Source organism: Motacilla alba, chromosome 20 (assembly GCF_015832195.1).
Source record: "Motacilla alba alba isolate MOTALB_02 chromosome 20, Motacilla_alba_V1.0_pri, whole genome shotgun sequence".
Classification (NCBI taxonomy): Eukaryota; Metazoa; Chordata; class Aves; order Passeriformes; family Motacillidae; genus Motacilla; species Motacilla alba.
In genome coordinates, this window is record NC_052035.1 from 7,410,260 (window position 1) to 7,435,038 (window position 24,779).

The 24,779-nt window shown below is 59.9% G+C and overlaps 4 protein-coding genes across 6 annotated transcripts; 2 read left to right on the top strand and 2 right to left on the bottom strand.

The window, feature by feature from the left end:
- The first annotated feature begins 41 nt into the window (after positions 1–41).
- LOC119710393 (iroquois-class homeodomain protein IRX-1-like) lies at positions 42–3,015 on the top strand. Its single transcript, XM_038159388.1, has 3 exons — positions 42–184; positions 1,901–2,084; positions 2,411–3,015. The coding sequence occupies exons 1-3, from the start codon at positions 42–44 to the stop codon at positions 2,897–2,899; spliced, it is 816 nt and encodes a 271-aa protein (XP_038015316.1). The 3' UTR covers positions 2,900–3,015.
- A 652-nt stretch (positions 3,016–3,667) lies between these two features.
- Positions 3,668–5,517, bottom strand: LOC119710208 (E3 ubiquitin-protein ligase RNF182-like). Its single transcript, XM_038158966.1, has 2 exons — positions 5,116–5,517; positions 3,668–4,648 (listed from the first exon to the last, which is right to left on the bottom strand). Exon 2 carries the CDS (start codon positions 4,624–4,626, stop codon positions 3,901–3,903), a length of 726 nt encoding a protein of 241 aa, XP_038014894.1. The 5' UTR covers positions 4,627–4,648; positions 5,116–5,517; the 3' UTR covers positions 3,668–3,900.
- A 1,403-nt stretch (positions 5,518–6,920) lies between these two features.
- Positions 6,921–18,496, bottom strand: PCIF1 (phosphorylated CTD interacting factor 1). Of its 2 annotated transcripts, XM_038158802.1 has the most exons (17): positions 18,359–18,496; positions 18,019–18,127; positions 15,195–15,333; positions 14,889–15,013; positions 14,335–14,472; positions 14,041–14,171; positions 13,670–13,824; positions 13,298–13,445; positions 13,030–13,113; positions 12,180–12,279; positions 11,821–11,983; positions 10,525–10,697; positions 9,999–10,085; positions 9,333–9,517; positions 9,144–9,237; positions 8,760–8,935; positions 6,921–8,001 (listed from the first exon to the last, which is right to left on the bottom strand). In XM_038158802.1, exons 3-17 carry the CDS (start codon positions 15,316–15,318, stop codon positions 7,749–7,751), a joined length of 2,136 nt encoding a protein of 711 aa, XP_038014730.1. In that variant the 5' UTR covers positions 15,319–15,333; positions 18,019–18,127; positions 18,359–18,496; the 3' UTR covers positions 6,921–7,748. The 2 variants fall into 2 exon arrangements, with proteins under 2 accessions (XP_038014730.1, XP_038014729.1); XM_038158801.1 differs by lacking the exon at positions 18,019–18,127 and having other exon boundaries at positions 7,749–8,001; positions 18,359–18,422.
- Positions 12,302–24,626, top strand: LOC119710136 (phospholipid transfer protein). 2 transcript variants are annotated; one of them, XM_038158804.1, is made up of 16 exons: positions 12,302–12,942; positions 21,236–21,282; positions 21,468–21,567; positions 21,640–21,768; positions 21,895–22,050; positions 22,192–22,255; positions 22,422–22,485; positions 22,602–22,693; positions 22,828–23,004; positions 23,147–23,206; positions 23,305–23,466; positions 23,639–23,706; positions 23,782–23,824; positions 23,976–24,039; positions 24,122–24,198; positions 24,293–24,626. In XM_038158804.1, the coding sequence occupies exons 1-16, from the start codon at positions 12,878–12,880 to the stop codon at positions 24,431–24,433; spliced, it is 1,509 nt and encodes a 502-aa protein (XP_038014732.1). In that variant the 5' UTR covers positions 12,302–12,877; the 3' UTR covers positions 24,434–24,626. The 2 variants fall into 2 exon arrangements, with proteins under 2 accessions (XP_038014732.1, XP_038014731.1); XM_038158803.1 differs by lacking the exon at positions 12,302–12,942 and adding an exon at positions 18,666–20,391 and having other exon boundaries at positions 21,167–21,282.
- The last annotated feature ends 153 nt before the right edge of the window (positions 24,627–24,779 follow it).

Sequence of the window (24,779 nt, forward strand, 5' to 3'; positions counted from 1 at the left end):
TGGGGGTCCAGGGGACAGGGATGAGACAGCCCAGCCTCAGCATGGCCCTGGAGCTGAGGCCCTGGGGTCCAGGAGCCAGCACTGTGCTGGGCCGGCTGCTGCTGGCACACGCCCTGGGCTATCAGCTGCCTCCCGCCCGAGTGACCTTGACTCCTGAGAAGCGAGCCGGGCAGCTGGGACAGCGGTGGGCTGGGGGCTGGAGTCATGAAATTAATCGAGTGGTAAACAGCCTAAATCCCGTGTAACGCTGTCCCGAGCCACACACCGCCCTCCTGAGCGGCTTGTCTGGGCCTATTTACATGCGATTATAACAGCTAATCGCAGAGTTTTAGTTCTCTGCTCCTGCATTAAACTGATTATCCGCAGAGGGGGAAAAGGCCGGGAACCACCCCGGCTCGGTGAGAGCCTCTGTGCAGCCTGAGCGCCGCGGGGCGGGGTGATCTCTCATGCCGGGTACGGCGATGGCACCGGGGCCGCTCTGGGACGCACCCCCGACCGCCGGGGCACTGTGCTGTGGGTGGCCCCGCACCTGCCCCGAGGTGGCTGAGACTGATTTGGTTGTCCCAGCCACGGCTCTGTCCCGCTGCCTGCACAGCAGCCTCGCCGGTGCGCGGCCGTGCCTGCCGGGCTGCGCTCGGTCGGCTCCAGCTGCGTCCGCCTGCTGTGCCGGCGGCTGGCCGCGGCCCTCCCTCTCCAGCTGTGCCGTGCAGGGTCAGGGTGCTGCGCGCAATCCGCAGGCGCTTTCCTAGATTACAGCCCCATTATCTAATCAAGCAGATCCACGGTGCTGATTAGGGCTGGACGAGTCCTGTGGGGACAAGGTTATGGGGCCACTGCGGGGCCACGGCCAGGGCTGGTCCCAGCCGGCAGCACCAGTGGCTGGCTTGAGGCTTCCGCACCTGTGGCTGCCCAGAGCACACCATCAGCCCGCTGTGGGATGGATGGGACCAGAGCTCTGGCTGCTCTATGTTGGGAGCTCCAGGTGCTGCTCGGGCTCTGGCCATGGGGTAGTGCAGGGGCATGGGACCTCTGGGCGCTGGCACCTCAGCCCTGGGACCTTCTGCTGTCACCAGGGCCTGCAGGGAGCCAGGGATGTGGCCGGGCTCATTAGCACCGGTGACCTTCGCCTTCCCGTCCTGGCCAGCGCTAAGCGGGTTTGTTACATATTTAATATCCTGAGAGCGTTATTAGTCGGTATTTAATGACGGATACAACCTGTGGGATAATCCCAGTCTTAGTGGGGAGGCGTGGTGGCAGGAGCAGGTGGCTCGGGGGTCGCGGGCTCTCAGGGCCCCTCACACAGCTGCCCACCGCTGCCCTGGCCACCCACTGCCCTGCTGTGCCAGCCACAGGAACCCCCCAGGGCCTTGCAGGGTCCTCACTGTCCACGGGGCTGCGGGACCCTTCTCCTTTGTTGCTGTCCTTGCACCAGGCTGTAGTTCTTCCACCAGCCCCTGGCCCTCCAACCTGCCCTTCCACAGCACAGGGGGCTCTGCCACACGCAGCCCCACGCCAGGGCTGGGGTCATGGATGGGACACAGCTCAGCTCTGCAGTCAAGCCCCAGCTGGGCTGCGTGCTTGTGGCTCTGGGTGTCCGTGGGGCTCTCGGTGGGCTCCGTGTGCCAGCCCCAGGGCGCCGTTGTACCCCACCTCTGGGAGCTGCGTAGGCTGCGCTGAGCTGGGGGGCTGGGAGGGACCAGGGCTCTGGCTGGTGGCAGGCAGACAAGGACGGTCCCTGCAAGTCCCTGCCCAACAGTAGCTGGGAAGGGGGGGGTATCAGGTGCCCCAGATCCTGCTGCTGCCCTCGTGGGTGCTAATACCCCCTAATCAGCTGTCAGTCACTGCAGACCCCAGCAGCTATAAAAGACCCGGGAGCGGCTCCCCGGCTCCTCTCCTGCAGTATGGCAGCACCTCGGGGCGAGAGGAGCCCAGGACAGGAGCTGGGGGGCTGCGGGGGGCCTTGGGGGACCCTGCGGGGGCCACCCCAAGCCCTACTGCCCTGCCCCTGCCCCTACTCCTGCCCCTGTCCCGTTTTGGCCGGGTACAGCCTCCTGCCACCCCCTCTCAGCCTCGTGACGCCCCTGGTAAGTGCCGCGCTGCAGCTCCGGAGGAGGAACGGGATGCGGGGCTTTCCCGGGACCAGGATGGGACTGTGTGGGGTGGTTGGAAACGGGGCTGGGGACCTGCTGTCCCGAGGCCCCTGCCCCTCCTCGGCATTCCCCTGCCCGCACACTCATACCGTCCTGCACTTGGCACTTTGGGTGCGCATGGGAGAGGAAACGACGGGCAGGATACAGCTCTGCCCTCTCCCGAGCACACACACAAAGGGCCGAGCTCTGACACCCCACAGCCCCTCTCCTCTGGCCGTCGCGCCCCCCTGTCCCACCCTGACTCCCCTGTGCCCCTCCAGGTCTCAGCACCCTATGAGGCGCCGCTGGGGCTGCCCACGGAGCCGGGGCGGGCAAAGGCGGCGGCGACGCGAGAGAGCACCGGGGCACTGAAGGCTTGGCTGGCACGACACCCCAGGAACCCCTACCCCAGCAAGGGGGAGAAGGTGATGCTGGCTGTGGTCAGCCGCATGAGCCTCACCCAGGTCTCCACCTGGTTCGCCAATGCCCGCCGGCGCCTCAAGAAGGAGAAAAAGGCGAACTGGGCCACACACAGCACCTCAGATGGCGAGGACAGCGAGGGAGAGGGGGTCCCATCGGGTGCCGTCCCCATTCCCAGTTCCAGCCCCGTGCAGGATGGGTGTGGGGACATCCCCGAGGCGACAACAGGCCCTGGGCAGGACAAGCAGCCCCAGAAACCCAAGATCTGGAGTGTGGCAGAGATGCTGGAATCTTCCCCCAGCAAGAACGGGTGTCGCCCGGGGGTGCCAGTGGTGCTGGAGCAGGTATAGGGCTGGGACAGTCATGTCCTGTCCCCAAGGGCGTGACAGGAGAGACAGCCGCGGGACCCAGCAGCTGCCTCGACAAGGAGAGCGGGAGATGCGGGTGGGAGGGACACAAAACAGCAATAAATGTGACTCTGTCCTGGGCCTCCTGGCGTTGCCTGTGTGCGGTGGGGGTGCTGGTGGGGATTCTGGTGGGGATGCTGGTAGAAACGCTGGGGTGCCAGCAGAGATGGTAGGGTAACTTCCCTGCTAGTCTGCAGAGAGCAGCCCCTGTGGAGCAGGGCAGGTCCAAGCAGAGATTAAAAATAGACTTCGCTCTTCTTAATGAAAGTAATTAAATGGTTAGCGGTATTAAATTAATCCTTACAAAACAAAACCCAAGGAGGTTAAATAGAGACTGGAGGCTGTGCAAAAAAAACCCACAATGACTACAAAATAGCTGCAAAGACATCTTTACACACCAAATAAACTCCTCCACTCCTCCCCTCTGGGACACAATGTCAGCGAACACAGGACTCACACACGAGAAAGAAACACAGATGCGATGGGAGCAGCCCCACGAGGAGCGTGGGCGCCACAGACAGAACTATTTACACTATGGACACGGAGCCGTGCTGGGGCCAGTCCGGCCGCAGGAGCCCCCGGGCTCTGCCCGTCCCTCTCCTGCCCCTCCGGCCGCGGCGCTCAGCGCCCAGCACTCGCGCTTGCTCGGCTGGGATCGGCGTCCTGGCTCCTGCTCTTTGTCTGCTGTGCAGGAGGAGGACAAGAGCTGAGGTCCGGCCCAAATTCTTGTAGGATGCAGCGAGCTCCTGCAGCCATTCCAGCCAGTGTGAGCACCCACATGGAAAAGACAGTGCTGCTCTGCATGGGAAGGCACCAGGCGCTGAGCTTCTCCCATGGTCCAGGCAGAGCATGCTGTGGGTCAGAGGACGTGTGTACCTCAAGGGACAATGCCCCAAAGAGCCCAAATCCTGCCTGGCTCAGGCACACGGGTTGGCTCTGCAGGGTCAGGAGTGGGGGAACCCAAAGACCTCCAGGCACAGGCACTGGCAGAGGCTGTAGACAATGCAGAGAAGGAGGGTGGAGGGCACAAGACTGACCAGGATGATGCCCAGGCTGTGGTGCTCGATGAGCAGGAGGTAGATGCCGAAGGGCAGGGAGCTGAAGTAGAGGAGGCAGAGGACGCCCAGAATGAAGCGGGGGATGGCTTGCCACCCCCAGGAGCGCCACTTCTGCCCAGGGCCGTGGCAGGGCAGGGCACCCAGGCTCGTGGGGCGGTACAGGCGCACCACCTCCAGCCTGCCCAGGCTCTCTGGTGGGGTTACGTCCTCCGGCACCTCCAGGATGGTGACGACCAGGCAGTCGGGGCTGGATGTGGGCTCCAGCACACTGGGGCAAAGGAGTACCTCAGGAGACAGGGGGGGACCCCGTTTCTTGGCCCGTTCACGGCCTGACAGCAGTGCCAGTGCCTCACCGTCATCCTGCAGCTGCTGCACGTCCCCGCCCGGCACCGGGCTGTGCTGGCGGCAGAAGGGGCAACGGAGCTGGGGGGTTGAAGTGTCCCCCGGGGGAACAATCCTGCGCAGGCAGCGGGCACAGAGGCGATGGCCACAGCGGAGCAGCTTGGGCCTGCGGGCACGGGCGTCGAAGCGGCTGTAGCAGATCTGGCATTCCAGCTCGGGGGACGAGGGTGCCACCGGCGGGGACACCAGTTTGCTCTCTGGCTGGGCCATGCTCCTGGGGGGCTGCTGGGGGCTGCAGGGAGGGGGCACCGCTGTCAGCCAGGGCTGAGGGCAGGCCCCGGGCCCGCTGCCTCCCACGCGTGGGGTCCCAGTTCCGCCGCACGCCATGGCCATTGTCCCGGTCAGACCCCGGGGCCCGGTGGGAGAGCGGGGCAGTGAGAGCAGAGTGGTGGCGACAGTCCCCTCCCCGGCCCCGACTCCAGCCCCCGCCCGGTGCCACCGGGGCTGGGACTCGCCGTCATCCCGGCCCCTGCTTTGCTGGGAAAAAATCGCTCCCAGGGGCCGGCAGCAGCGGAAGGGCAGCTCCCGGACACGTCTTTGGCCCTCACGGTGCGTGTGGGTTCCCTGGGGCCCCGGGATGGCTCCGAACACCGGCTCTGCCGGCGGCGGGGACCCCCCCACCCCGCTCCCCGGGGCGAGGAGCCCTCGGTCCGTGCTCCCCGCCCCCGCTCCCGGCCCGCACCGCATCCTCTCCCGTACCTGCGCTCCGCGCCGCAGCTCCCGGCGGGGACACAGCGGCGGCTCGGTCCCCGCCGCCGGCGGGCTCGGTGGCACCGGCGGGCTCGGTGGCACCGGTGGGCTCCGCGGCGGCGGGCGAGGGCCCGGCAGCCCCATGGGGGGAGGCGCGGGGCGCTGCCCGCCGCGCTGCGGGGGCGAGCACGGCGCAGGGGCCGCCGGCAGCGCCGCGGCGTTGGCCCGGTAACGGGGAGCGGGGAACGGAGGGGGAGCTCGGACGGGCCGTGCCGGTGCCCTGCGGAGCCCCCTCTTGCAGAAGCGGGCCCCGCCGGCTGCCCGGGGGTAGGCGCAGGGGTCGATGCAGGGGGCGGTGCGGGGTTTGGGGCGGGATCGGTGCGGGATCGGTGCGGCTCCCGGCACTCCAGGGCTCCCCGCTCACGGTCAGCCCTGAGGATGCTCCTTCCCGGAGCGGGGCTTGCGGTAGCGGCGCTTGGGGTTCAGCATCCCCGGGGAACCGAGTCGGGGGCACTCGGGGGACACAGCACTCGACAGGGTCAAGCCGGGCACGGCCAAGACTCCTGCACATCCTACACTGCAGGCTGTGTTTCCCAAGCCCGGTCAAATCCACCCCCAGCTGCCGCCTTTACAGGACAGTTTCCAGCAGCCCTGGGGGGCAAAAGCACTCAGGGATCCCCTCCTTCCCTCCCATCAGGAGACTGGCAGCACTGCCCACCACAGGGACAATGGTAGTGAGGGGCCTTTTTGTCCAGATCATCCAGGTTTGGTACAGCCTGACAGAGCTTTCATATGAGGGCTTCAGCTCCTGGTGTGCCTCATTCCCCCCGGTCCTGCCCGTACCACCCACTGCTCCCAGCTCCCCCACAGCTGCCCCTCACACCACAGCCCCTCGCAGATTGACCTAGTCCTGGTTATCTGCCCTTGAAATGCCCCCAGTGTCAACCTGATGTGCCCCGGCCACCATCTCTTGCTCTGTCAGGGTAAAGGAGACTCGAGAAGCAGCCCACACCACCAGGCTTCTGGCCACTGATGTCACTTACATGTCCCTGTGAGACCATGGCCACTGGACACTTAACCAGGTAACGTGCCTCACCTGAGGGAGCAGGCAAAGGGCTCAGTGTGCGCTGAGTGACCAAGGGGTGGGTGAGGGACACTCCCAGCATCAGCATGTCTCTGCTCACCTGTGCCTCGGGAGCAGGTGGTCTTGGGTCAAAAACAATGATCAAAAGGGGAAAAAAGGCTTTACAAAATGCCATATTCACAGCTGACATTTCCAACTGCCCTGACTTAAAGGACATCAATTATCTCCTTGCCACCATCAAAAACATCTCTGGAGAGCTTTGAAGCCTCTGGGCGTGGGCAGGATCTGGCACTGGGCAATTCCTGCCCACGTCAGGGTGGCACTGTCACTGCTGTGGCACTGGCACTGCTGTGGCACTGGCACTGCTGTGGCACTGACGCTGGTCCAGCAGCAGCAGCGTTGTGGCACCCCACAGGAGAGGCTGGCTGTGCTGCCTGCCCCAATGAGTCCAAAAGCACTTTGAGTCGAGTGCACTTCCCTGCACTTCTCCAATGGGAAAGCACCAAAGCCTCACCGGAGCAGTGTGGTGGTCAGGCTGCTTCAGGGGCTCACACGGATCATTGTGAAAAAATGCCTCCCTCACCAGGAGGGCAGGGCTGCCTGGGAAAGGGCAGATGCCAGACAGTTCTGAAAGACCAAGCCCCAACATTTTTCTGCCTTCCACCCAGGCAGAGACCAGACAGGGGTGAGCGCAGACCCCAGACACCAAAGGCAAGTCAAGGACACAAGCAGAGCTGTATGCTGGTTTTAATGTTCCTAAGAACTAGGAAACAGAAATCAAAAATAGATTTTGCTCTTCTTGATAAAAGTAATAAAATGGTTAGCGGTGTTAAATTAATCCTTACAAAACAAAACCCAAGGAGGTTAAATAAAGCCCGGAGGCTCCGCATAAAAACCACAATGACTACAAAACAGCTGCAAAGACATCTTTACACACCAAATAAACTCTTCTCCTCTGCTCCTCCCCTCTCCAGGACACAATGTCAGCGAACACAGGACTCACACATGAGAAAGAAACACAGATGCGATGGGAGCAGCCCCACGAGGAGCGTGGGCGCCACAGACAGAACTATTTACACTATGGACACGGAGCCGTGCTGGGGCCAGTCCGGCCGCAGGAGCCCCCGGGCTCTGCCCGTCCCTCTCCTGCCGGGGCCCCTCCGGCCGCGGCGCTCAGCGCCCAGCACTCGCGCTTGCCATCCATCCATCCGTCCATCCCTCCATCTGTTCCACCGTCCTTCTGCCTGCCCACGCGCGCGTCCCAGCTCTGGCTGTCCCTTCCCTCGGCGCTCCGGCGTCGCGGAGCCGCCGGCTCCTCCTGCCGCGCCACACTGGGCTCCCTCGCCCCTGGGGAGGGCCGTGGCTGAGCCTCCTCTCCCACCGGCCGCCGGACGCTCCCGGCTCCTGGGGGCTGGCGTGCAGTTCGCAGAGCAGAGCGGGTGCCGTGCGGATGCTGCGCAGGAGTCCCGGGCCGTGCTGCGCAGCCAGCAGTCTCTGCTGCCCCGGCCAGCCTCCCCCGGGGCCACCGGCACCTCCCCTGCTGCCTCGCACCTCTGCCTTAGTTGGGATTAGTCTCTCGGCTGCTGCTCTGCTCTCGGCCCAGCTCCCGCTCTTTGTCCGCTGTGGAGGAGGAGGAGGACGATGAGGACGAGGAGGAGGAAGACGAGGAGCTGAGGGTTCGGCCCGAATGCTTGTAGGCTGCAACGAGCTCCTGCAGCCGCTCCGGCGTGGGCTCCCACTTGGCAAAGCCGGCGCTGTTCTGCAGGAAGAGGACGGCTGTGTTGTGCACAGCCTTGTAGTACATCTCCTCCCTGCAAGGGAAGAGCACAGGCATCAGCACCTCCCCTGGCCCCCACCCAAAGCCCTCAACACCTGCTCCTCCTCTTCCTGTCTTCACTAGGACAAGTATTTGTCCCATCCTTTCTCTCATCATTCTGGGCAGAAGGGAGGCACAGTGCAGCCTCGGGCAGTTCTGAGTACAGTAAAGGCTCCTGAACTTCCAGAGGGAACAAACACTGATGCTGCAGAGTCCCATTGCTCCCTACCAGTACATGCATGTGCTGGATCCTTGCTGTCCCTGCAGAGGGGATTCAGCACAGTGAGGCATCAGTCCCCCAAGCAGGTAAGAACTTCAGTGTTCAGGCACCTGTTGCTTAAACAAGCTGCTGCTCACACTTGTTGCCTCAGCAGCAGAGCAGAGACCAGCCGGCCCCACTGGGGACAAAACCCCCACTGACTGCCCCTTGCCTCTGCTCCCCCAGTGACATCCAGCCGCTGCAGCACAAGAGCTGCCGGGCCTGAGGGCTGGCAGAGGCACACTGCCACAGGTGTGACCTGTTCCAGCTGGACTCGTGCCCAAGGCATACACCTCTCACAAGCTAAAGTTAGCAGTCATTAAACAGACGTTGAATTCACCATGCTGTCTGCCCATCCTAAACACCCAAAGTGATGATGCGCTGCGCTTGTCCTTGCTTGCTCCCTGCTTCCCACTGATTTCAGCTTGGGAGAGGATATTTCTGTCACACAGCTTCAGAGCTGTGTTCCCAAAGGATCTGAGAACAAAGCCTACTTTTTGCAGACGTGCTGGGACCCGCTGCGGTACTCGTGATCGAAGGCCGGCAGGATGAGCTGGTGTCGCTTGAACTTGCTCTGCTCCATGCGCGTCAGGGCTGGCGTGGGGGGGTCCCGCCACTCAGGGATGAAGACAATGAAGGAGAGCGGCTCGCTGGAGCTCTCCAGCAGTTTCTAGTGCAAGAAGAAAAGGAACAATCTCAGCACTGACTGAGCAATGACGTGTTTAATGAGTCCTACAGAAAGGAAATGCTTCTGCTTCAAGAGCAGTGCCCAGCTGTCACTGTCCTCTGTCCCTGCCCTCAGGGCGCAGGAGTGGTGGGGAGCAGAGGATGGACGGCACAGCTCCATCCCGAACAACCCCACTAGTGAGCAGACTTACCTCAAAGTGAGAGACCATGGCATCCATCAGCTCCTCACAGAATGGAGGATTTGCCTCAAAAGAACCACTTATAGGGAAGAAATCCAGGCACGGGCTAGAGAAAGAGGCAAAGATCCACATGAGCTCGTCCTGAGTCATCTCACGGGCATGCACCCACACCCACGCAGAGCAAGGGAACGTAATACTCACCCCCTGGATCCAAAATACCCGTCTGTGTCCAAGAAGGCTGAACAGTACTGTTTAAAATAGCAATTCAGGGGCGAGGCGAAGCATTCAAAACTCACTCCAAAGAGCTTGTGGAGGGCTTCAAAGATGTGCACGGGAAGTGCCCCTTGCAGACCAGTCCCTTCATACAGCCCCACACCGAACATCATCTGAGGAGAGCAAACCCTGGTGAGCCGGGCCAGCACTTGCTGTTCCTGCTGTTCCCTTCACTGACCATGGACCCAGGGCCGTATGTCCATGCACCCACTCCTCTAGGTATGCAGAGCCCCCTCGTCTTTTCTCAAATTCCTGTAGGTCCCTGCATGTACCCAAGAATGCTCTTTAGAGATTTTATCCAACTCTGACCCCACAAAACCATCAGTTTTCTCTTGTACCAAGTGTCCCTTCAGCTGCCCCTCAGAGTCAAGAGCTACTGAAGGTTTCCTTCACAAAGATCTTTACCCACACCAAGGTTTCGTGTCAAGACCACAACTGCTCCCCAGTCCACAGTCCTACCTCAGCACAGCATGAGGAGACTACAGACCCAGTTTAAACCCCATGTTGCTCCAGGCTCCCAAAGCTGTGACCCTTTCCCAGAGCAAAGAGAAGTCCCCAGTGGCTTTCTGATGTACAGCTGTGGCGAGACCGTACCTGATATCGACGGAGAAGGCACCAAACCCTGGGCAGGAACTTTTCAAAGCCTGAGTCGTCGATGCAGCTGTACCGATAAAGAAGCCACTGGAAGAGAAAGCCCAGCCATTGAAGACACCAGGAACAGCCAAGCTATGGTGATGCATGCACATTGTGACAGGGAGAGGGAGGCTGAGGAGCAGGTGGGCTCTGCAGGGAGTTGTCAGCACATCTGCTGTCACTGTGTGAGCCACCAGCTTGTCACTAACACGAAATGAATGAGCCACCACAGCAGCACGTGTCTCTCAGCAAGGGTTGCCTTGATTTGAGTACAATGTTCTGACAGCACAACATTTATTCAGAGCACGCACCCAACACCGGGGAAATACTCCCAGCAGAGCCTGACCCCAGCTAAGGTGAGAGCAGCTGTGCTCATGGCCATGGCAGTGTGTGACAGCCCTGCGGGGTCAGTTGGCCAGCCTCTGCCCAGCCCTGCCCAGGAGATGACCCTGCCCCAGGGGCAGCAGAGCCAGCGCCCAGCCCTTACCAGCTTGCTGAAGTAGTTGCGGCTCACTTTGACCATCTCCCCCTTGTACCGCACACACGCCACGTTGTTCTCCATGTGCATCTCCACGCTGGGCAGCGGCGGGGAGGGGATGGCCAGTCTCACGGGGTAGCAGTACACCAGCCTGTCCTGGACCTCAGGAGCTTCCACCTCAGCTATGGAGAATGAACAGAAAGGCAGCCTGTGAGAAGCCAAGGGTATTCGGGACCAATCTTCAGTCCACCTCAAAAGACACAGCAAACCAAATAGGGGTGAAGAGCAGGGTGGTCCTCCCAAAAACCACCATGGTGGTCCCTCACAGATCTTGGAGGCAGCTACCCAGGTTCAAAGCTGATTCCCCTAAGCAGACAGCACACAGCCACCTGAGCATCCTGAGGCATGTTCCAAACAAAACACTCCTTTTGTTGCTACTGTTTCTTATTTCAGTTTGCCCCAAACTCATCCAAAGCACAACGAAAATTCACAGGCTGCCAAATGCAGGAGGCAAAGGAATCTCCCTGCACCTTGTGGTTATCCGTTGCCTCAGCTTCAGGGAGAGCTCATAAATCAGCTGGAAGGAATCTCTGACTTAATGGGGTTGGAAGATAAGCATCAGAAACAATGGCAAAAGGCAGACATTGGGACCTGAAGGGAGCCTGAGGAGAGCCAAGACCCAAAAGGGAAAAGGACTACAGACAGTGGCAATGAAAGGAGGAGAACCCATGGAGGAAGGAAAAACTGACTAGAGGCAGATGTACAGACATGAACGGAGGAAAGCTTAGAGAAAAGATCAAGGAACACAAACTCTGCCAAGAAAGGGCACACAGTGACAAGCTGGGACACAGAAGGGTGCAGAAAGGTGCTCAGAATTCAGGAAATATGGCAAATGAGAACAAAGGGGCAATACTGAGCATTACTAAGGGGGTCAGCTGTCCCCAGGAATGCATGAAGCAGCAAAGTAAAAAAGCATGGTCCAGTGAAATGAATGAAGGCTCTGCTCAGCATCACCTGCTCCTAACAAGCTACTTCATCTTGGGAAATCACATATTTGTAGTATCTGACGTTACAGCTGGTCACAGCACCTGATGGAAGAGAGTCTGTCACTGCACAGACACTGTGACTGAAAGCTGAGGCCTGTGTTGGACTGGCTGTTTCTTACTTTGAAACACAGATTTTCTGACTTTTGGAGACAGAGCTGCCCTCCCAACAGGAAACATTCTCTAAATAGGGACAGGCCAGACCATGGGGCCTTTAACTGCAGTGCTGCAGCTCTACAGCTTTTCAAAGCTGGCTGCATACCAGAGATATTGTTCTCTTTGAGTATGGCAAGATGCTTCTCCCGGATGCGCTTGACGTATTCCAGGGATATGTAGTAAATTTTACTGCAGATGCCTTCGACAGAGTCCTTGGCTGCAGCAGACACATGGGGCCCACACTGTTTGCGTAAGTGCTCCAGGCGGTCCTGTGGAAACACAGAACCAGAGTCTCTCACACAGCCACCACTGGCTCTCCAGGGGTCTTCAGTGTCTCCAGGCTGCTCTCCCATGGCACACAGCGCAAGGAGGCAGCAGCAGCCGTCTCCAGAAGGACCTGCACCTGTCCCCACATGGCCCCTCCCCAGCTCCCTGTGCCCAGCCAGGCATCAGTGGTACACTGACCATGTAGTCCTCCTTGGAGGCAGAATGGTCCCGTCGCAGCCAGCTGAAGGTGTCCTCCACATTCCACTTCACCACCTTCCTGCTGTCTGGGGAAGCACTCCTGCAAAAACAGAGGCACAATTTAACTCACAGCTGCACAGCAAGATATTCCACCCCCTTCCAATGTTTTCTGTCAGTGGGGAATGTGGACACTGTCACTTGTCATCCCTGTCACTCCCCTCCAGTTCTCTGGAAAGGCCTTACAGATGTTTGCATGACTGCGGACTGCTATATTCTCTCCAAAACTTGGTGTAGTTGGCTGCTGTCCTCTCTGCAAGAGAGGAGGCCCAAAAAGCCTTTATTTGTCATGGCACTGGTCCATTTTTGACACTGCCTCTAATTTTCAAGTACTGCTAGGGGCTTGTGACTCTGAGAAAACTACCCTGTTTACAAGCTTTTCCTTTCCCCCACAAGGTTCTCCCCAACTACCTTCCTCAATTCTGTCTCCTGTGGCAGAAATGGTCAGAAAAACCCTACCTTGTACACAAAATGCCACTCTAAGCTTGTTGCTCTGTAACAGCAGTGAGTACCCAAGCACTCCTGATTTTCCTGATTTTATCTCAGGGATAACAAAAGACATTCCACAACCAGTACTTCATTGTCTCCACACACATTCAGCTCCCCAGTATTACATTTTGCAGTAACATCATTATCAAAAGATGGCTCCAGCGCTACTGTTTTTCTTCTGTATGTTCCTAACCTTGCTTCTCATCAATAACATTATGCCCAGTGCTGGATAAGGCAGGATGAGAAGCCCCTATAATCCTTTTGTCTTTTCTGAACGTGACAGCACTGTGAGAAGAGCTCCCACCTGGATTCAATCAGTCGTTTCGCAGCCTCAGCATACTTGAAGAGCAGCCTCTTGGCTTCCTCTCGGAACTTAATTCTGGATAACCTGAGGTAAGTTAAATTCATATGCATGAGTCTCACAAAGGCATGGAAGACAGGTTCAGTTCCCCAGCTTTCCTTCACCAGCACCCAAACAAAGGGAAGCACCGCAGCAGAACCATGGCAGGGAAATCACCAGACCAGACTGACCCAAAATCATGCCAACAAGGTGCTCTGTCTGTGAACAGTACCTGATGGGAATGTCATTCATGATCTCTCTGAACATGGAAGGAGACACTACTGGCTCGCAGTCACTCGGTAAAAGAGGATCTGTCCCTTTATCAACCACTTTCCTCTCCAACATCCAGCGATTAAATGACTCCCGTGGGGGGTCAATCCCTGGAGATGCACAGAAGAAGGGTCTAATCAATACAATACAGAAATGCCCAGTAGCTCTGATAAGGATCATCACACCAAGCTCTGCCTAATCAATTAACAAACAATGCCATAGAGTATAACCATCACAAAAAGAGAACACAGGAGCAGACCAGCATAAAACAAAAGTCAGATCACCACAACACTAGAACTGAGAAGGAAATCAAAGGAACCCAACAGAAACTCACCTTCTCGCTGCTGGCAGAGCTCACGGTAATGCTGCCGCAGCTTGAGAATGAGCTGGGACCGGAGCAGCTCCACCTCAGGGTGTGGAGAAAGCACTTCTGATGGTGCCCTCTGCTTAATCACAGCATTTGTCTGAATATCCAGGTCCCAGTACACTCTGTGGCAGAAGCAAATGTCATCAGGATAACCAGATCACTAGCTAATTATCAAATATTACTTTTAAAGATGTTGGGCTGTTTCACCAGCCAGGAAACCAAACTATCAAGACTCCTAGCAGTGATTTATCCTTCAGGTTTCTCAAAGATATCTGGAAACCTGTGTGTCTCAAACACTTCACTGAGAAAGGGACGGCAGACAAATGGACACAACTCACTCAGTTGGTCGTAGAAGAGCTGCCTGCTGTTTGTCTTCAGGTGAAACACACCATGCCTTCAAAACAGAGGTTCCTGGAATACTGGGAGAGCTGGGGACTGGCTGAGCAGCTGGGTTCCCTGGGACATCCGCCTGTGTGTGAGAAAGATGAATTACTGCACCAGAAAGACAGGTAAAAGAGAAGCAGCCCAGTGAATCACAGTTCCACACCAGAGCACCACGCAGGAGACCCCCGTGAGCTCTCCAGCCCTCCTAGGATTCAGACTGCACGTTTGTTTCAGAGCACCACACCCACCTTGGGCTTCTTCACACTGTTGCCACTTGGTGGAACCTCTTCCGAGAACCTCCTCTTCCTCTGCTTGCTCTCCACAGAAGCATCTGTCACCCCACCTTCCAGCGGCATTGGAGCCGCATTCAGTCCCAGAGGGTCTGACTATGAGAGTCCAAACAACAACAGCACACGTCAAGCTCACCCACTGCCACGGCAGCGTCCCACTGCACTGCTCCCAGCCCCCACGTGGATGGAAATAAGGATACCGCTAGTCACACCTGCACAAAGCTGAAAGATTCTCCTTCTAGATGTCTATGTGCTTTTAAAAAAATATTTTAATGAGAAAAACTCATCACAAATCCCCCACGCTGACTGTTCTTTGAGTGGTGCATGACTCCTGAACAGCAACACCTGACAGGCACCTGACTGAGGAACACTTCCCCAGAATCATGCCACACAACGGACCGAGCAAGGAGTTCTGAAGGCACAGAAGGCCTTCACACACCTGTAATCTGAGGCCCACAGACCATGAAGACCCCAGTCCTGGCACAGCAATCCCAAGGGGAGTGAGCACTTACTATGACATCGTGCTGTCCCAGCACAGGCATTTCCCACAGAGACTGGTTGGTGAAGCGGTTGAAGTAGTAGGGGCGGTTCTCCCGCTTGCTCCAGCACTTCTCCCAGCCAGCCTGCACCAGCTCATCTGAGAGGACAGTGAGAATCAGGAGAGGAGCATCCCGCACGACAGACCTGCCCTGCAGGTGCCCAGCACTGTCACAGCACACTCTGAAACACACATCATTGCTGGCCTCCCTTGGCAGCCTTGTTTCACTGCCCTCCCCGCTGCCAGGGCCCTGCAGAATTCCCGAAGGCGGAGTCGGTACCTGGCAGGTCCTGTACCAGGCGCATGGGTTTGGGGGAGCTGGGCTGGTTCTGGTTGGAGGTGCCAGGTGAGTGACTCATGAGAGACGCTTCCTCCGCAGGGCTTCTGTGATTCTCATTGGCCATTTCTCAGCAACCACACTGGAATAAACAGAGTAATATCCAGTGTTACAGCAGGAAATATCCCAGATCTGCTTGGCACGCTCAGGTGTAGCAATACAAGTTCATTTGATAACAAGTTCAGTTGATAATAAAACAGGGATTGGACCAGTACATGCAAACTGCACCTCAGCCCTGAAAAACACCTGTTATCCTGAATACAATGAGCTATGAGGAATGCTCAGTGTTGAATGAGGTTAGTCAGGGTGTTCTTAAGGCCAGCATTCAAAATATTCCCTTTTCAGCTGGATCTCTCCAAAGAGTGAAGCATCAGATTGTAAAAAACAACATAAGCTCCTCTGTGATTATGTGCCACCTTCTGCCACACCAATACCACTGGCCAGGTCTGACCTGTTATCCTCAGAGACAGTTTGAATCAATTCCCACACATAACTGCACATCATTTCAACAAAAGGCTTTCATTTAAAAAAAAATCTGCTATATAAAATAGCCCTGGAGGTTCACTAACGACTTCTGTGGTTCAGAAAACCACAGGATGGGAGTCAGGAGCTCCCAAATTATTACCCTCTGCATGTCCCAGGCTGACACGTCCTAGTCCTAGTCCTAGTCCTAGTCCCACAAGCAGGGCCTCAGCCAGCTGTTCTGGCCATTGCTGCTTTTTCATCTGCATAACAACAGTTATGCAAAAGAAGGTCTGTTGGAACAATAAAGCTCCTCTTAATCATAATTTAATGTTGCCAGCTGGAGAGAAACAGCCAGGCTTTTCCTCTCTTAGTCACCACTCTTCCCCTGGGGAAGTTACTGAAACAGCGCCACAGATTGCTCTTCTCTGGCAGCCCGGAACGCATTGGCAATGAACCGGGGGGAAACAAGGCATTTTACATAATTCCCAGCTACCTCAGACACTTAACTCTATTCAGGCTTTGGAGACACCCCACAGCACACACCAGCAGAGTCAGGGCAGCAGCAGCACAACGCTGTGCATAGTGTGCTCCTCACCTGAGCAGCACACTGCCTGGCAGCAGGAGCCACGCCGGAGCTCTCCAACAAAAACTCTGGATTTTTTGAGGGCTAAGTCACTGGGATTTGAAGCCTTCACTGCGCTTCCTGTGCATAAAGGCCAGTGGCTATTTCAGCAGAACAGAATGGCAGGAGCAAACAGTGGTCAAGAGCGAGTGGCCAGTAGCTCAGCTGCCCACAGCATCGGCTGAGATCAGCACTGAGGAGCTCAACTCCTTCAGCTGTCGGAAGATGTTTCCATCCTTCCAGGCAGGGTACACAAGGGAAGGTGTGGGACACTGTGGACACCTGGAGTTTGGGTCTCTGCCCCAGAGCAAGCAGGTAATGCCCCGTGCCTGCTGCAGAGCGCAGGGCACAACTGGGGACCTTTAACGGCCTCAGCAGCGAGCGTTGTGCAATCTCACACTCCCTCCTGAACTCCAACCCCACCGTGCCCTTACAGTCACTTCACAAAGGTGCCAAGGTGAGCTGGGCCAGCGGCAGCAGCTCAGGCTTGTGTCAGCCCGTGGGTACAGAGACCCTGGGGCTGGCAGGGCTGCAAGGCAGGAGCGCAGGGAAACTCTGAGGGGTGTTTAGTCCCTCCTCCTCAAACTAAAGCTACACTTGCACATGCAGCTGCTGCTGCGTCCTGCACGTTACACAGAGCACAGCCTGGAGTGAACCGGTGTGTACTGGGGGGACTAGAGCTCCTAAAGTCATGACTGTCAGGATTCACAGACAGCGCTGGGCACGGAGCCCTGGCCAGCTTGGAGGGCACATGCCAGCTCCAGTGACCTGCCAGTGTTTTTCACCACCCATCGCTCAAAAGAGCTGTCAAATAGGGTGACTGGCTCTGCCTCCTCCCATTTATGGATAAACTGGAATGGTGGAAGCAGCCAAGAAGATTTGTCACTTGGTCGGTGTTAACAAGTATTAAATCCAAGTACCCTTAAGATCTGGGAAAAGGAAACAGCCAAACTAACAGGAATCCTGGCAGAAGCCACTCTACTTTTATGTAACTACACTGGGACTTAGACAGTGACAGGGATCCAGAGGAAGCATTTTATGGTGATTACGGTATGTTTTTATACACCATGGCAATGCATACAGTGCTTCACAAACACGGTACAACGCTGTCCCTGCCCAGAGAGCTTACAACCTAGAGCAGCAGCACAACCAGAGACCACAGCGAGGGGTAAGGAGACACAGAGTAAAGAAGTACAGCAAACAGGACCGATATTTGTTTCCATTTCACCGAGGTAGAATTTTGTACAAGACAACAGCAAATGCAGACAAAGGAGATCAGCGACAGCCCCCCGGGACAACCCCGCGGTTCTCCCTCATCCCAGAACCACGGCTGCTGCAGGAGGCTGGGAGCCAGGCCATCGCCTCCTCCATCGGCACCCATCCCCTTTCCGAGCGCCGGCCGGCGGGCCCGGAGCTGAGCAGCGCAGCGCTCCCGGGGCACCACGGGCACCGGGGACCAGGGCACCGTGTCTGCGCGGGGAAGCGGCCGGGAACCTCCTGGGGCTGCCCTGCCGGCGGCGAAGACGGCACGGAGCTCCTCGGCGCGGCGGGCCGGGGCCGGCCACGGGCGCCCAGCGAGTGCGGAGAGGAGGCGGCGGCGGCGACAACTCTGCAGTCTGGCCGGGAGCGGTCCGGGGGCGCGGCCTAAGTGGGGCGGCGGCCGGCCGGGCGGGTACTTACGGTGGCGGGCTGCCTGGCGGGACGCGTGGCCGTCGCTCCGTGCTCGCCGCTGGCGCGCCGGGGCCGCATCCTCATAGCGGGGCGTCCCGCGCCTGGCCCGCGGGGGCGGCTGCGGAGACAGGAGCCCGTTACGGCGCCGCGGGGAGGGGCCGCGCGGCGCGCAGGCGCGGCGGGGGCACAGCGGGGGCGCGGCGGCGGGAGCGCGGCGGCGGCATCGGCCGCGCTCTAAGATGGCGGCCGCGGGCCTGCGCCGCCTCCCCTCCGCCGCCCGCGCGCCGTCGCCGGTCCCCGCCGCCTCCTCCTGCATGGCGGGCCGCGGCCGCGCGGTTGCGCCGCTTACCTGGGCGTGAGGCCAGGGGCTGCAGGCACCGGGCACCGCTGCGTCCGCCACCGCCGCCGCCCCACCTCCGCCTCGCCCGCCCCGCCGCCGCCATCTTGCGCCGGGGCCGCGGGTGTGGAGCGCGTGCGCGGAGCAGAGCCCGCGCTTGGGGGAATTACGCGGAGCATGCGCAAAGGCTGCGCGGTCGCCCCGCCCACCCGGCGCCATCTTTGTGGCGGGCACCGCCCCGCGGTGGGTGCGGCGCGGTCCCGGTCCCGCCCGCGCTGTCGTGGAGCCGCTTGGTGCGGGCCGGGCCCGCCCTCCCGCCGCCGCGGCGGTTCCCGGCACTGACAGGGCGCGGCCGCAGCGGTCGCCACCAAAGGGCCTTTGAAGAGCGGCGGCGCCGGGGCGGGGTGGCGGCCGGGCCGGGGGGGTTGCATTGATGTGGAGGCGCGGGGCTTCCGCCGCCCGCCGGGCACAGCGGTTGCTCCCGCCGCGCTTCGGCCCGGGCCGGCCCTGGCAGCCACTGCCTGTCCCGGCCGTCCCTCGGGCGCAGCGCTGACACGTCCCTCACCACACTATTGCCGTGGCCGTTCCCTGGCCCGCGGGTCCCGGTGGCAGCCGGCGGGCGCTGGCTGTGAGGGACGCGGTGCTGCGCGGGCGCTGCCCGGTGGTCGCTGGGGTCGCTCCCTTGTCCCGCGGCTGCTGCTGCACAGCGTATGCCGGAGGATGCCGCGGGACGCGGAAGGAGGACACGGCTGTTACTGGGGGCTCCCTGGGGGCCGCAGGACCCCTCGCAGCCGGCGGAGCTTCTGCCACATCCACCTAGCTGAGCGCCCGTCCTGCCTCGGCCCCACCTCCCGGGGCAGCCGATGGCCGGTGCTGGCCCATGGCCCCGGTGAAGACGGGATGGGGAAACCGCGGGGCCTCTCCTGCCCTTTTCTTCTGGGATATCCCTGCTGCCCAGCTTTCCAAGGGGTTTCCCATCTCCCGGAGTCCTGTCCTCTGCTCCGGGAGCACCGGGGTCAGTTTAATGAGTTAGCGCTGGCGCAGCAGTTCTGGACGGGATAAGTGCTGTGTAAGCACTGAGGCTCCCGTTTTGGGCTTCCAGCAGCCCGGCTCCGCTGCCCAGAGCACCGATAACACCCCGGGACACGAAGGGCCGGCTCAGACCGACCCCTGAGGGCAGAGGGGACTCTGTGAAGGGACACTGAAACTCCAGCCTTGGAGCGAGGCAGCTCAAGTGGCCGAGGGGGCGGTGAGGGCAGGGGCAGACTCTCGGCATGGCTCGGCCAGGCAGGATTGTCGGGAGGGAACCCCGGGCTGAGGAGGTCCGTGACGGGAGCAGGATGGCTGCATGGGTGCTCGTGGGGACACTCCGGCAGCGCCTATCTCGGTGCTGCGACCCCTGAGCCAGCCAAGCTGCCGCTACCACACGGGGCAAGGCCATCTAGAGGCACATTCTGCAGAGCCAGTGCTGCCTGCCTTGGGGCCGGGGCACTCCTGAGGGTCCGCAGCTTCTCTGCTCAGGTTCACGTTACACATGGCCGTGAACCAGCCGCCAGCAGCACCCCCGGCCCGGGTCTGCACTGAAGCTGTGATAGCCGAGCCCTGGCAGAAGCTGCATAACACAGATTGGGAGTCCCCAACAGCCCAGGCCCTCCCGGACATTGCCGTTTGCACAAGTGCCCCTCGCACGGGGGGTGCCGGAGAGATCCGTGGCTGTGGCTGCGTGTGCAGGACGCGGGGAGCGGTGCTTTCGGGGGGAGGAAGGCTTCGTGTCCAGCCTGGAGGTGGCCAGGCGAGCCGCTGTCTGTGCCGGTGCTGGCAGCCAGCCGGGCTCGGCGGGACACAGACCTGCATCCTCCCCGTCCGTCCGTCCCGCTGTCTCCTCCCAGCTGTGAGCCCACAAGGAGTGGCAGTTGGGGGCTATATAAAGGCAGGGAAACCTCAGCCAGCTCAAAAGAAAGTCTTGGAGCTGGTGGTGTTCTCCCTCCCTCCTGCCTTCACGTGATTCAGCTTCCCCACGCCGGGAGCCGAGGACAAGCCTCGCTGTAAGTACCCGAACTGAGCCGGCATTGTGTGGGGGAGCCCCCAAGCCTCCGGGCAGGACGGTGGCTCCGGGCCCCGGGGAAGGGGATCACCCATCCTCTCTCTTCATAGAATTGGAGTTCAACGCTGTGGGGGACCCCCGTCCCATCACACAGCCCCGGGGAGGGGGTCCCCATCCTCTCCGAGAACTGGGGGAAGTTGTGGCGGAGCCCCGTCCCATCCCGCAGCCTCGCACTGAGCTCTGCCTGTTGCTGCGGCATGGACCGGCTCCAGCTCCCGTCTCAAACCAGCCTGGGGGCAGGCGGCACATCAGGGGGGACTGTGAGGGTTGTGGGACGGCCCCAGGGGCGAGGGCTCGCTCCTCTGCGGGCTGCTGGGGCTCTGCGCTGCAGCAGCACGCACGGGGCTGGCGCCGGTCCCTGCGGTTTGGGGAGCGGGGTGTGTTCAGGGCGGGGGGAGTGCCGGAGTGGGTGTTCCCAGATGTGGGACCCTCGGGCTCCACAGGGCCGGTGCGGGGGCTTGTGCACAGCACCCTGGGGTGGGAGCCGTGCCCCTCATGGGCTGCTGGTCCGGAGGTTTCAGGCAAAGGCGACCTGGGCAGCACTGGGGGGGTTTCAGGGTGAACAGCGGAGCCGTGGGGCTCCTTGGAGCTATCCCGTGTCCCGGGCAGGTTGGACAGCAGCTGCTTCCCTCTCAGGGTGTCCCCTGGGTCTGTCTGTGCTGATACCCGTGTATGCCCCCAGGCCAGCCCGTGCTGACCCTGCTCTCTGCCTCCAGGTGCGAGATGGCTGCCGGCGGCTGCCTCCTTCTTCTCCTTCTGCCCTCGCTGGTCACAGCTTCACACAGCCCTCCGGGCTGTAAGATCCGGATTACTTCCAAGGGGCTGGACCTGGGTAAGCAGCCGGCCAGGATCTCTCAGTATGGGAAAGAGGGACGTTGGGCACCCTCCTGGGGTCTGTGCTTGTGTAGGGCTCTGCCTGCACTGCTCCACCATGGGGCGGCCAGGGAGGAGTGGGGGCTGTCAGGGGCGATGCTGCCAGGAGGGCATGTCCCAGCCCAGCCTCGTTTTTCCCTGCAGTGAAGCAGGAGGGGCTGCGCTTTGTGGAGCAGGAGCTGCAGAACATCACAGTGTCAGACCTGCACGGCAGCGAGGGGCAGTTCCAGTACAACATCAGCCAGTGAGTGCTTCCTGCTGCCCACGGCTTCCCATGTCCATCTGTCCATCTAACCGCCCCGTTCCCTCCCTGCAGGGTCAAGGTGACAGACCTGCAGCTGGCCTCTTCAGACCTGAACTTCCAGCCCCAGCAGCACCTTGTCTTCAACATCAACAATGCTTCCATTAGCCTACGCTTCCGCAGGCAGCTGCTCTACTGGTTCTTGTGAGCTGCCTCCCCTTCCTCCTGCTCTGGGTGCTAGCTCACCCCATAGCTGTGCTTGCTGGGTGCCACAGGTGCCTTGCTGTCCTGCAGCTGTGTGCTCCTCTCATCTGCTTTCCTGGCTTCTAGCTATGACATTGGGTCCATCAATGCCTCTGCGGATGGTGTCCACATCTACACGGTGCTGCAGTTGGCCAAGGATGAGGCTGGGCGCCTCAAGATCTCCAATATGACCTGCAACGCCTCCATAGCGAGAATGCATGCTGGCTTCTCCGGCACACTCAGGTACACCTGCCCCTCTGCGTGTGCCGGGCTCCCTGACCCCCTTCCCACACCTTCAGTGCTTCCTCAGCCCAGCTGTGTGCTGGAATGGGCGCAGAGCCACAGGGAGAATAGGCAGTGCAGAACAACTCTTGTGTTCTCCAGGAAGGTCTATGAGTTCCTGAGCACCTTCATCGTCACGGGCATGCGCTTCCTCCTCAGCCAGCAGGTACAGCTGAGCACAGAGAGGGGCTGTGGGGTGTTAGGGCTCAGCCCTTTGTGTGTGGGAGAGGGCAGAGTTGTATCCCACCCGTCTGCTGGGCCTTGTCCTGCCTCTGCAGCTCCTCATCCAGTCCTGGGTGTGATTCCCCTCAGCCTGGATCCTTGCCTTGCAGATCTGCCCATCCCTGGAGCATGCCAGCCTGGTGCTGCTGAACTCTTTGCTGGACACAGTGCCTGGTGTGTGTTGCTCTGGGAAAGGGACTGGATCCCATTCACTGTCAGGCAGGCAGGGCTGGGCATCAAGCTGCTAGGCAGCTCCAGGCTAAGTCACACCAGCACATCTTCCCTGGCAGTGAGAAACTACGTGGATGAGCATATCGGGATTGACTACTCCCTCCTACGGGATCCGTCCATCACCACTGACACCCTTGAGCTCGACTTCAAGGTGAACACTGGGTCCTGCCTTGCTGGTCCTTCCCCATCCCTGTGGAAAAGGCTGTGCCTGCAGGCACGTTGGGCTCCATGGAGCAGGTGAGGGCTGCCCCGTGGCTGTGGGAACCTCTCCTGCTCTTGGTCCAGGGCATGTTCTTCCCCCGGGTGAGAGAGGACCAGGAGCTGGAGAACCACGCGGTGGAGCCGGTGATCAAGGAGACTGAACGCATGGTTTATGTTGCCTTCTCTGAGTACTTCTTCGACTCAGCCATGCACTCGTACTTCCAGGCAGGAGTACTGACCATAGAGCTCGAGGGGGAGAAGGTAAGGAGCACCAGACACTCGGATTGTGTGCAGGCAGGAGGGAGGGGTGGGCTGTGTTACAGAGCAAAGGAGGTGCCATCCAGGGAGCAGCTTTGCTGCAGCAGTGGCTTGCTCCCCCTCCAGTGGTTTGTGCTCTCCACAGGTGCCCAAGGACCTGGAGGTTTTGCTGAGAGCCACATTCTTTGGGACTATCTTCATGCTGGTAAGGAGCCCCCAGACAGGATGGAAGGCATGGCAGAGCTCCAGGGCAGAGCACAGCCCTGCCCTGCACACAGCCTCCAACTCACCTGCCTTCCCCAGAGCCCTTCTGTGGACGCTCCTCTGCGGCTGGTGCTGCAGGTCTCTGCTCCCCCCCGCTGCACCATCAAACCCTCGGGGACCTCAGTTTCTGTCTCTGCTTTCCTGAACATCTCACTGGTGCCCCCGGACCGCCCGCCTGTCCAGCTCTCCAGCATGGCCATGGTGAGAGGGGGGCTGGGGCTCCTTGTGCAGTCACCCCAGTGTATCCGGGAGCAGCGTCCCCCATCCTGTGTTGTAAGGCACTGGTGGGACCAAGCAGAGGGACACTGGACCCGTGGCATGAGCTGGCCTAGTTGTCCTCTGCCTGCTGTGAGTCAGCCCTCTCCCTCCCCAGGAAACCAAGCTGAGTGCCAAGGTGTTTCTGCAAGGGAAGGCGTTGCGTGTGCAGCTGGACCTGCGACGGTATGGCTGGGGTCCCATGGGGGCGTGGGGAGAGTCCCCTCCACACCTTACTCACAACTGCTTCCTTCTGTGCAGGTTTCGCATCTATTCCAAGCAGTCAGCGCTGGAGTCGCTTGCGGTGAGAGCGTGGTGATGGCCTGGGAAGCCTTACACCCAGCATGGGTGGGGTGGGCTGGGGAGAGGCTGCCCATTCAGGATCGTCCCCTGCAGCCCTCCCTGCCCTGGCTGTCAGCTCTGCCACTACACTGACCCCAGCTCTTCTCCTGCAGCTGTTCTCACTGCAGGCCCCATTGAAGACCCTGCTGCAGCTGACCATCATGCCCATCATTAACGGTAGGCATCACTGTTCCCACATAACTGGGAGTGTAGGCAGGGGCATGGCAGGGCTCAGCCTCATCCCAGCTCTCCTCTGCAGAGAGGACAAGGAAGGGGGTGCAGATCCCACTGCCCGAAGGCATGGACTTCACCAGGGAGGTGGTCACCAATCACGCGGTATGTGGTGGGATGGGCACAGCCTGTTCCTCCGTGTCCTGCTGGGAAGGGCACTGTCACGTCCAGCCTTGTACTGACCCTCTTCCCTCTGCAGGGATTCCTCACGGTGGGAGCTGATCTCCACTTCTCCAAGGGGCTGCGAGAGGTGATTGAGAAATACCGCCCGGTGCCAACCGCTGCTGCCTACTCCAGCTCCCAGCCCGCAGAGCCCAGCCTGGACCCCAGCTCGCTCTAGCTCTCCTCCCTGGACCAAGGGCAGATCCCGGGCTGGACCCGTAGACTGTAGGTAGGAAGCAGCTTCCCTGGTACCACCAGCACATTGTCAGGGCGTCCAGGCCCTGGTGGGGCACAGCAAGGTGGAGAGGGTGCTCTGGGAATCCCTGCTGCAGCCCTGCTCATTACACTAATAAACCACCTGACTCCAACCACATGGCCTCATTGCTGGGAGGACATGTCCATGCTGGGGTACATGGTGGGGAGATGGAAAGGAGGCAGCTGATGCTGCTGCTCAGCTTGGGTCCTTGGGAGCAAATGCAGCTTAGTGCGGTGCCAGAGGGCTCAGAGTGACTGTGCTGCTGCCA

Excerpts from the sequence above, each read along its gene's own strand:
- LOC119710393 (XM_038159388.1), top strand. The coding sequence starts at position 42 with ATGGCCCTGGAGCTGAGGCCCTGGGGTCCAGGAGCCAGCACTGTGCTG. Across the intron at positions 185-1,900 it reads GCCGGGCAGCTGGGACAGCG|TATGGCAGCACCTCGGGGCG; the intron begins GTGGGCTGGGGG and ends CCTCTCCTGCAG. Across the intron at positions 2,085-2,410 it reads TCAGCCTCGTGACGCCCCTG|GTCTCAGCACCCTATGAGGC; the intron begins GTAAGTGCCGCG and ends GTGCCCCTCCAG.
- LOC119710208 (XM_038158966.1), bottom strand. The coding sequence starts at position 4,626 with ATGGCCCAGCCAGAGAGCAAACTGGTGTCCCCGCCGGTGGCACCCTCG.
- LOC119710136 (XM_038158804.1), top strand. The coding sequence starts at position 12,878 with ATGGCTCCAGCGCTACTGTTTTTCTTCTGTATGTTCCTAACCTTGCTT. Across the intron at positions 22,694-22,827 it reads CCCTTGAGCTCGACTTCAAG|GGCATGTTCTTCCCCCGGGT; the intron begins GTGAACACTGGG and ends CTCTTGGTCCAG. Across the intron at positions 24,199-24,292 it reads AGGTGGTCACCAATCACGCG|GGATTCCTCACGGTGGGAGC; the intron begins GTATGTGGTGGG and ends TTCCCTCTGCAG.
- PCIF1 (XM_038158802.1), bottom strand. The coding sequence starts at position 15,318 with ATGGCCAATGAGAATCACAGAAGCCCTGCGGAGGAAGCGTCTCTCATG. Across the intron at positions 15,014-15,194 it reads CCTGGTACAGGACCTGCCAG|ATGAGCTGGTGCAGGCTGGC; the intron begins GTACCGACTCCG and ends CTGTCCTCTCAG. Across the intron at positions 14,172-14,334 it reads ACAGTGTGAAGAAGCCCAAG|GCGGATGTCCCAGGGAACCC; the intron begins GTGGGTGTGGTG and ends TCTCACACACAG.